The sequence below is a fragment of the Mirounga leonina genome, unplaced genomic scaffold (genome assembly GCF_011800145.1).
Source record: "Mirounga leonina isolate KUSES-001 unplaced genomic scaffold, KU_Mleo_1.0 Mir_127, whole genome shotgun sequence".
NCBI classification, from domain to species: domain Eukaryota; kingdom Metazoa; phylum Chordata; class Mammalia; order Carnivora; family Phocidae; genus Mirounga; species Mirounga leonina.
The window spans coordinates 71,384,148-71,395,234 of NW_023270316.1; the positions used below are offsets into that span (position 1 = coordinate 71,384,148).

Here is an 11,087-nt window from a genome sequence, read left to right on the forward strand (position 1 = left end):
AAGTACTGCTTGGTGCCAGTACAATCATAAACTGCATATCTGGGCAATAAATCCCAAGACTGTACTTGGTTATAAGGTGATTATTTGAATTATCTAGATAATCTCTTCCAGATTATCATTAAAATGAAAATATGATTTAAAAATTCTTGAGGAGGACTTCCAGAACCTAAGAACATGGCTCTGTTGTTCATGAGCTCAGGATTCATAGACATGCATTTAAGAAACACTGATTTGGACAAATACTTTCAAATGACTGGATCTTTCTTCCATTGATAATTAAGGGACTAGTCAATGTTAGTTCCTAAATCAGGGAGGGACTAAAGCGAAAGGTTGGAGGTAAGAAGGAATTTCAGAAAATTCCTTCAGAAAAAGCTAAAATAGACTAAACTTGGGGCTCTTAGAATATGGGATTATCCTTATAGCCAGGCATGACAGTACCCATCAGTAGGAAAAGCATTTTTTAAATACCTGTCTAATAGTGATGTTGTACTAAATACGATCTAGAAAATTACTTTTGTGATCTGGGGAGAAGAGGGTAAAGATCAGTTTTGACATGTATGGTATTGTAGAAAAGATTATACAACACAAAAAAGGGCAGTTCCTCTCAAAAATTTATTTTTGGGGGGCAGCATTATAACTTGTAAAAAAGGAAAAACTTTTACCTTCATAATTGTTTGATTTAGATATGAAAATTACTTTTAATTCCTTAAAAATCCTGATAAATAGTAACCGAAGGCAGGACTCGAGTGCAGGTGTTGGCCATAACTGGTGTCCCAAATGAAGGAACCAGCCCTCTACCAGCATTGGAAATTGATTGTATCTATCCCACATTACTTATTTTCACACATAAATTTTTGAGCCCAGCCTTTCTTTGCCACTTCTACCCAGCAATTTTAGACAATGCAGGGAATAAAAATAAATTTTTTATTTTATCTAAAGTATTTAAATTAACAATCTAGTCTACATTTTATCTCATAATAGGTCAGCAAATGTAAATATTTGTTGGTGCTAATAATGGAAGTATAGTAAATATTAAATCGGTAGAAGAAAACACTTGGTGCAGTATATTTTTGGAAAGAGTTTTTCTTGGTCTACTCTTAGGCAGTTTAATGGAATCTATAGTTAATAGGTGGAATAGCTCTTACCAGCTCAGAGGTCCAAAAAAATATCCACTAAATATATGTTACTAGTTGCTGAAATTTCTCCTTAAAGCATTGTTCTTCTATAGGTCTCTCTAAATTTCAGATCATCTTGAGAGTTTGGAAAGGTAGATGGCATATTAAACCCAGTGAAGTACATGGAAATCACAGTACTCTGTATAAAATAATGAAGTATGTAGCTTCAAGTTTTTGCATCTCAAAACAATACTTAAAAGATTTTTAGAATATTTTTTTTTCCAGTGAATTAGACACTGTCATTTGTCTTTATATGTATGGACACTTCCATCTTGACCAGAAATAGTCTATTAAACAGTAATTTTGGACCTTGAGAGCTTGTTTGGAGGTTCTAGCAGGGGAGCGCAGCTACTCGTATACCCTTGACCGAAGAACGGTCCTCTATCGGGGAAGGTCGTCCTCTTCGACAGAGCGCACAGCTTCGGGAGGGACGCACATGGAGTGGTGAGGGAGGAAGGGGACACCCGCCTAGCCAGCCAGATCAGCCGAATCAACCCTGGCGATCAATGGGGTGACAGATGTCGCAGCAATCACAAACTGAGGGTTCTAGAGGGGAGGGGGATGGTGGGATGGGTTAGCCTGGTGATGGGTCTTAAAGAGGGCACGTTCTGCATGGAGCACTGGGTGTTATGCACAAACAATGAATCATGGAACACTGCATCAAAAACTAATGATGTAATGTATGGTGATTAACATAACAATAAAAAATTTAAAAAACAGTAATTTTGGGAGCAATGAATTCATAGCAATCCATACTAAAGTGTTAGAGGTTTAGTTGATCTTTTTTCTAGAAGAAGAGGGACCTGGGAGCACTAGTGTCAGAAGGCAACAGAGGCGTGCAAGTGGGGGAGAAAGGACCCGCAGAAAAAGCACCAGGGGGCTAGAGAAGAAAGGACTCCATTTCATTTCTCTTGTCCCATTTCTCTTGTGCTGAGTCAGTGGGAGGCACGCTTTTATCAAATTCATATTCATCATTTTGAACACTCAAAAGGAAAAGTGCTCTACTTACCTCTTTTCTGTCACTTCTCTTTAGGATATTTTAAACTCATCCTTATATTGACAGCTCCTGATAATAGGAGCTTCTTTAGGAAATAAACATACCATACAAGAATTCTTGAGAAAGATGATAATGGAATTCTTTTTTTTTTTTTTTTAAAGATTTTATTTATTTATTTGACAGAGAGAGACACAGCGAGAGAGGGAACACAAGCAGGGGGAGTGGGAGAGGGAGAAGCAGGCTTCTCACAGAGCAGGGAGCCCGATGCGGGGCTCGATCCCAGGACCCTGGGATCATGACCTGAGCCGAAGGCAGACGCTTAACGACTGAGCCACCCAGGCGCCCCGATAATGGAATTCTTAAATCTTTGTCATAATCAGAGCTTAAATGATTGTATCTACCAGCTAGTGAAATCACTAACCATGTACTCTATCACATTATCAGTGTCCTTAAATCATTATTTTAACAGAATAGTATTCCATATTTCACTATAACATAAGTTGTACACAAAATGAAATATTCTGCTACCCATCCTACTCACCAGTTTTTTTATTTTCTTTATGTACTTTCCTATCACATTTGTGTAGTACCTTCTAATATATGTTATTTTCAAGTTTCTTCTTCTGAATATTTTGGGTAAAGTGAACTTAAAAGTTGTGTCTTCTATAATGTTTATCATTTGGCTTCAGAAGACAAAGTATAAATCAGTGTTATCCAAAAGTAAACATTGTTAATTTTTTTATTTTTAAAATTTGTGTTCTCCAGTTTTATTGAGGTATAATTTTTTTGTTATTCTCTGTATCAGTATATCAAAATCTTTGTTAAACTTATTGTCTCTAGCTTCAAATATATATTTTAACAGGTACAAATATTGGAACATTATAATAATATTCTCTGTTAATTGCTGGTAATAGTAATTAATTTTCAAATGACATTTTTCTTTACCTAGTATTAGATTTTTCCCAACTCATTCATCTTAATCTTTAAACTTCAGGACTATAAACAATGCAGTAATACCTTAATTCTGTCTTGAAATACACCTAACAAGTTCACTGCTTCTTTTCAGACTGGGAAGAAGAGCAGGTCAGCAGTCCAAATATTCTACGACTTATTTATCAAGGACGATTTCTGCATGGAAATGTCACATTAGGAGGTAATAGTCACCTTTGTAATGGGATTTAATGTCTGTCTCATGGCAGTGGCATTCATTTGTTTCAATGCTGTTGGCTGATTTTACAAAAATTATTTCAAACTCATGAATTCTGCCTGTTTTGGTAATTCCACTTCTTTACATTTTGCATTCTGTTAAATTTCATTTTAGCACTGTGATAAGTGTTTACTCCCTTCTGAAATAAACCCTATCTCATTAGATGTAGGAATCCATACCTATTATTTTGTAAATGTAATTTTATTGTACTTCTGGATAATATAAATTCGATGTAATATTTTTAAGTTAAAGCCAGACACACAGAGTAGGCGAAGTTTATGATAATTGGTTTTCAGTTTGACTCTGTTATAATTGCCCATCGTGCAAGAACGAAGGTAAATGTTATGTTAGAGAGACCTTGTAGTGTGAGGATTAAAAGGGCAGATTTAGAACCCAGTTATCCTAGTTGTATCCTGGCTCCGCTGCTTCCTGCTGTATAATCTCGGGAAAGTTACTTAATTTTCCTCTGTGATAAAATGGGCTAACAATAGTGCCTACCTCCTAGGTTAAGAGGGTTAAATTATATATTCAAAGCACTTAGAACAAACACTTCTTTGGTATCACTGCTCTTTATATGTGATTGGAGAAATGTAGCTCAATAGTGCCCCCTTATGGGGTACATTCTCTACCATCAGCAGGGTTTGTTTTGTTTTTAGTACCTGCATTTCAAATATATTCTGATAATTAGATATTTATAGGCTTAAAATTAAGTGATCTACTTTAATATTTTTGTTTAAATATAGTCTTTTTTCTCTAAACCTAACAACAAAATTGATCAGTGTATCTGGGTGTTTGATAAAGGTTGAATAACATTCAACTATGTGGTTTTTTGGTCACAATTTTTCTTTTCAGTTTCCCTGTGTTCTTGAATGTGAATAATAAAGGAGACAGTACACAGGGTCATGGTAAACTATCTTCAAATACTTGAATGGCTAGTATGGAGAAAGGCTCAGGCTAGCTTTGCATGGCTTGAGACTTGCTCTGTATAACCTTGAATTAGACTTAGGACCAACAGCTGGGAATTAAAAGCAGACAGATTACTATTCAATACAAGAAAGAATTTATTTGAGCATGTCAAGCTGCCTAAAGAAAGAATAGACCACTGAGGAAAAAGAGTGAAATCCTTTTTATTGGTTACATACAAGCAGTAGGTACAGCCATGGGTGGGGTTCAGTCATTTTGTGGATGTTTATTAGTTAAACCAGGAGACCTGGGCATTCTTTGCCACTCTTACGATTTTGTGGTTCCAGTTAAGTTTCAGGTTTAATTTTTTTGTTACCAAGTTTCTTAAAACGTAGCCCTGAATCCCCTTTTTTTGAGATCTAACTTTTTAGTTCCATAGAATTTCAGTCTACTAAAGAACAGGTGTGATAACAGTCTTACTAAGGATAAAGAAGATCAGTTACAAGTTTGACACTCAATACATTGCAGTCATTCTTTCCCAAAATGTGGTGGAGACTGGCATTCAATCAGGAATCAACTGAGGTACTTATTCTGAAATGCAGATTTCTGTGTGCTGGCTAGTTGGAGGAGAGCTTTCACTGTCTCCCTCCCTCCCTCCCTCTCTCCCTCCTTCTGTTTCTTCCTCCCTCCCTCCCCTTCCCCTTTTCTTTTCCCCCTCCCTTTTTCCCCATCTCCCCATCTACTACTGAATTGAAATCCTGGGTGATTTTTATGTGAGGTTGAAAACTCCTGTTCTGGGGGCACCTGGGTGGCTCAGTCAGTAAAGCATCATCTGCCTTCTGCTCAGGTCATGATCCCAGGGTCCTGGGATCCAGCCCAGCATAGGGGTCCCTGCTCAGCAGGAAGTCTGCTTCTCCCCTCTCCCTCTGCCCCTCCCCCCCAACTCCTACTCTCTCTTGCTGTTTCTCTCTCTCTCTCAAATGAATAAATAAAATCTTTAAAAGAACTGTTCTAGATATTGTACAGAGTCATAATAGAAAGCAGAAGCCTCCACAGTGAAGGAAAGAGAAAGCCTTTTAAATTCTTGTATCCTTCTTCTTTTCCCTTCTTTGATACTGGTAGCATCCATATCTACTATTTCCAGTTAAAATTCAAATGGAGAAGGAAAATAATAATCCCTAGCTTCAAATGGTAAGCCACTCAGCATCTTTCCAGGCCTGTCCACACTTCTTTAAATGTACAGCTCCATTCACTTACCTGTTTTCTGAGATCTATCTTCCTTGCTTTCTCAAAATGATGGTGATGATGATGAGGGTAATATTTACTGCATGTTTTCTTTGTGCCAAGCCCTGGACAAGCACTTTCCTTGGATTGTTTCATTTAGTCAATACAGCTGTAAAGGGCAGGTGATAGAATTACTGTCTCTATTTGGGTAGAGGAAACTGAGGCCGGGGGAGCAGGTAAATGACTCGCTCATGCCTCATCTCACATTGGCAAGTAGTGGAGATGTGATTTTCAACCCGGATCCGGCTTACTGGAGTCCAGGAGATGATAGGAGAGTGATATGCAACCTTAAGTTCAGTCAGTCCTTCCCAGTACATTTAATGAAAAATTTTATAATACAAAGTTTTATTTGCATTTTAATGTTAAAACACCCCAAGGAGATTATCCAGAAAAAGCCCTCCCCTTATTTCATCAGAGCATGTATTTACGGGCCATCATACTTCATTTGAACTTGAGAAGTTAAGAGAATAGACCAAATAATGGCTGGCCAACTTTAAGTAAGATGGAAACTCACCTTGATTACATGAAATATGAATGATATTGAAGATATTTAGGACTACATGTTAACCATCATCCTATGGAGCAAGATTTAAAGAGCAGGTAGCAGGAGGATCATACTTGCTAAGTAATGATCTTAAGCCTGCCTTAAGTTTGTAGTTAGTGAAGAGAAAGTAGTTAAATCTCAACTATGGAAATAACTTTGTAAGTTAGATATACTGGCTGCTTCTAATTTTATACACAGAATAACAGAGATTCACCATGAAACTTAATGTCTATATTTGCTTAAGTGGTTCATGGATACATGGTGTGTGTTATATCATTCTATGTCTGAAATATTTCATAATAAAATTTTTTATTATGAATGAGAAAAGCCTTTTAAATTAAGACCTGATTAGAAAACAGTAATTATTAATAATGCCAAGATAGTGATTCTCTTGAAGTAACCTTTTAAAGAAAATTATTTTTTCATTGAATAATATAGGGTTGAGAATAAATATTTAAAATTAAGTTTGTTGTTTGTTCTTTTTCTACATTATAGTGGCCTGTTCAATGCAGTAATTTTATTAGGTGACTGCATATTAGACTGATAATTAGATTCAGAAACAAATATCTCTTAATCTAAACTTTTCCCTAATCTAGAAAAGGTATTCTCAAAAACTTTTTTTAGTTCCTTTTCTCCTCTGAAGGTTATCTCCAATGTTAATTAATTATCTATTTTCTCTTGTCCCCTTCCTTCAACGGTATGGTTATTGGTGTCAGACTAAGGGCCATGGCTGGGCAGAATAATTTCCTGACTTGTTTCTGTGATAATATTAACCTAATTTCATTTTGTAAGAGATGCTCTAACTGGTCAGAAATTCAGTCTGTTGAGGAGGTCCTACAAAAAGCAATCAATTCTTTAAATGGTTTCAATTCTGATTAGTGATTTCAGTAGGTCAGTATATATGTAACAGACTATCTTCTGCTTTTCCCGTAGCATTAAAACTTCCTTTTGGTAAAACAACAGTGATGCATTTGGTGGCCAGAGAGACATTGCCAGAGCCCAATTCTCAAGGTAAGCCACAGCCTGCAGAGGCTTCTCACTCAAGCCACGGAGACAGGCACTCAAAAATGGTTCTGTGTTTTTGGACCTTCTGAGGGAAAGGAAGTTTTCATTGTTTATGAACAGAGCTTGTTAAGCAAATAACCAGACATCCTGGAAACGGGTTATAATTAAAACAGGCTATAATTATAATTATAGCTTTTTAATTTAAAAAATTGCAAACATTAAAAAAAAATTCTTATAATGTTTGGATGCCACCCCCCCCCCCGCATTTGAGGATTTTTATAAACCAGGCTTTTCTGCATTTTCTCCAGGTCAGAGGAATCGTGAAAAGACTGGCGAGAGTAATTGTTGTGTAATCCTGTAAACACTGTCTGCTAGGTGTGCTGTGATGTGGTCTTTGTCTTTCATGCTGCTGGGACAGAAGAGACCCAACATTGCTTCAGAAACCCTTAGGAAGAGTCTGCCTGTCAATCCATGGAACCGAATAATCTCGTGAACACTCTCATCTTCTCGCATCAGAGTAAAAAGAACCAAGAACATTTTTCACTATGATTTTTTTATTTCTAGTGTCTTTATGTTCAGAGTTTTAAAATATATTGGTTTTTGAATGCTGTCAATCTCGGGGGGCAGAGTTAAGTTCTCTTTCCTAGCGGAAGCCATTCTGCTACCACAGAAATTTTCATCACCAGAACTAACAAATCAAGTGTTCCAAATATAGTTTGCACTAAAAAAGATTGACATTATTTTCTTCATCAGCAGAATTTACAGCATGGTTTATGGCACCTAGAAATGCTCAGAAATACAATATTCCACACTGGAAAACACTCAGCAATTAATGAAGTTAATTAGTGGGCCAACTGGAGAGGGAAAAATGGAAAAGAAACTGAAATGTTGGGTGAATTATATCAGAGTCAGCCATGGGGGCTGCCCTGGCACAGAATACAAAACTGAGGGTGACTATTTTCACTGCAACAAACGAGAAAACAAAATGTGCCTGTTGTTTAAAGCACTCAGCGGAGAGCTGATGAAACAAATTTCTTTTCCTTTCACACACGCACTCCTCAGTCACGCGGTCACCGAGTGCTTGTCCACACAGCACAACAGGGGTGCGGGCGCGCTTCCTAGCCTTAACGTGGGAGGGTCAATTCCATACTCGTAGACTTGCATTGCCGCGCAGAGATAATAGAAAACCTCATTTACTCATCAGCTTCATGTATTTGAAGATCAGCAAATTGAATTTTTCCATAATTATTGCTCATCTCTAACTGTGTCCAGTGTCACACTCATTCATTAGAGTTCAGATGAATTCTTAAAATTTAAATAATTCTCCATAGTAACTAATTTTGTTTCTTTATGTAGTTTGCATTTGGTATTAGTGCTTGCAATTGTATTAAAATCAAAAGTTGACTTTTAAGGCATACTACATGAATAAGGATGCCATTCTTTTGTTTTGTACCAATAATTTAAAAATTGATATGCTAAAATAATTTGCACAGCACTAAAGCATGAGCTAGTTTCATCTAAACCTGTAAAAATATAAAAGATTTTATATTTTTTCACTGGGAAGAAATTCTTCCTGGATGAAATTACAAATATGTGTAGAATATATTTAATAAAAAACTTATAAAATACCTAACTATAGAACTTAAATATAGATTGGCGTGTAGTATATAGAACAGTATTCCATATAAATAACTTTAGCCTTTATAAAAATGAAGTTGCAGGCTGACATTATGTTCTGTACTTAAATAGTAAGTGTCCGTGGCCCTTAAAAACATTCAGTGTAAATGGTTTCAGATGGTCAGCTTTGTCTAAAGGTAATCAGGTTATTTTGTTCATTGTCAATGCTTTGATGAAGAGGCTTTATATGCAGTAGATCTACGAAAATATTGTTCATACTGATCAGAATTAAATTTGTATAGAGCAGAGTTTTAAACCGAATGTAAATAGCACTAAAGATTTTCTTTCTGCAACCTGTACTTACTCTTTCTGTAAACTAAAAAATATCATAGTGCATTTCAGTGGTAATTTTAAAGGTCTTGATTAAGTTGATTGTTGTTTAAGCACCATCTCATCCATGTTAAAATTTGTTTTCTACTTTTGTTTCTGAATCTTTAAGAAATTTGTTTAATATTCTATTGTTGGTTTCAGAGTATTCACCGTGTATTTTTGATATTTAACCTGGTTAATTTGTGCCCAGAGCAACACTGGACAGCATTATGCAGTCTCTGTCATCACTAAAATGTTGTATTCAGATGCTAAATATTTATATGCTTTGTTGACTAGCTCAAATGTGAATTCCTAGTGTTGACTAAAGAGGAATCTGATAGTTACTTAATTGGGCAATTAAGCCATTTATGGCTCTGTTCTTCTTTTGTAAAACAAACTACTGGTAATTATTTTTAATACCTATTTTAATTCTAATTACTGTCTTTCCAAAGTTAGACTATCAGTTAATTATGATTGAATTTTTATGATTGTTTAAAAAATAATTCTCTGTTGGTTTTCAATATATTTTTCTGTGTGTTCCCATGTTATAAATTTCCCTTTTACAAGACCTCAATTTAAAGTTTGCAAAATGGATAAACTGGTTCATTAGTAGAGAAGGAATTGTGTCACTTAATTCCTGATAACATTGTTGTGCAAAGTGGAAAAAAAAAGCAGTAAAATTATATACTGAAAACACCAAAAATTGAGATGCCTTAATAGTATATCCATGAAAATACTCAACTGTCCCTTTGAAAATAGTTCCTTGGACTGCCTGAGGTTAAAATATGATTAATCATATCCCAGGCTACTATTAAAGATCCCTCTGCCAAAAATAACAGCTCCCTTACCGAGAGGTAAAGGCTGCATAGATCCAGTAATGTAAATAAAGCCTGAATTGTGGGCCTGTGATCCTGCCCAGCACTTGGTGTCTAATTCACCTCTTTTACCTAAATTATCCTAGACTTTGTTAAGTGTTCTGAACAAGGCAAAGCTTTTCTTCTTTATTAAAATCTCAGCATGTCTCCTTGATCTGAATTATTTGCTTTCTGTTCCAAGATAGGTTGTATCTTAAATCCTGTCATGAAAAATAGGGTATCTAACATCGCCAGTCACATTAAATGAGGTTTTCTCATAACAAACATTTATCCTTAGTTTTATGTCATCTTGACCAATGTTGCAGTAATTTCTGTTAGCTGATTGTGGTAAACAATGTTTAATGTGAAAAGAAATTAAAACTTTCATCATCTGCTGTAGGATATTTTCTTCTTTTAAATGACTTCTATTTGTAATTTTGGTGTATTTCCCTGTTCTTTGTCTCTACTGCTTTTCTCTTTTATTCCCTTTAATTTATTTTATTACATTTTCCAGTAAAATCACACTGCACCAGCCTTTATTCTTTCATTTTAACAAAATCAAAGAGAAATGATCAATCAAAATTTAGCATGCCTTCACACCATCCTTACTGGTCATTGTCACGGGCATGTCTTCAGGTTTTTTCCATTACCATTTTGTAATACAGTCGCTTGTTAGCTGAACACTAAGTAGGTGAGAGGAGGGCTTGAGAGAAGAGTACATAACCTAGAATTATGGCTGGAAGAGAACTACAGGCCTCTGGCTGCTGTCTAAGCATGGTCTCCCTGGCCTGGGGGCAGTGGGCTTCTTGGCTATGGCAGCAGGTGACCACTGTGCCCCCTCTCCCCCAGCCTTCTGGTGCGCTTTCTTCCCAAGACTGTAACACCCATGAAGCTCATTTACAGACTTGGGGGGCGGGGGGCATGGCTTCCGGAAGAGCTCACCAGCAAAATTAAGTGAGAAACATGTAATCCTTGGAGAGTCAAGTTTAAACCAGCACTAGAACATGAAAAACTTTCACTTATTTGGTGGTCTTTGACAATGATGTCAAATGTTCATCCTTTAATATTATTTTGTATGTTCGGCCTCTTTTTCAAAATCACAACTTTCAAGAAATACAGAATAGGGGCGCCT

The 11,087-nt window shown here is 36.2% G+C and overlaps 1 protein-coding gene across 1 annotated transcript in view; it reads left to right on the plus strand.

Moving 5' to 3' along the window:
• The window catches only part of UBL3 (ubiquitin like 3), a 66,274-nt gene extending 55,915 nt beyond the window's left edge, over window positions 1–10,359 (plus strand). The window contains exons 3-5 of the mRNA XM_035003613.1: window positions 3,239–3,325; window positions 7,044–7,121; window positions 7,424–10,359. Of these exons, the coding sequence (XP_034859504.1) occupies window positions 3,239–3,325; window positions 7,044–7,121; window positions 7,424–7,476 (218 nt within the window). The 3' untranslated portion in view covers window positions 7,477–10,359. The remainder of the gene's footprint in view (window positions 1–3,238; window positions 3,326–7,043; window positions 7,122–7,423) is intronic.
• Window positions 10,360–11,087: the final 728 nt, after the last annotated feature.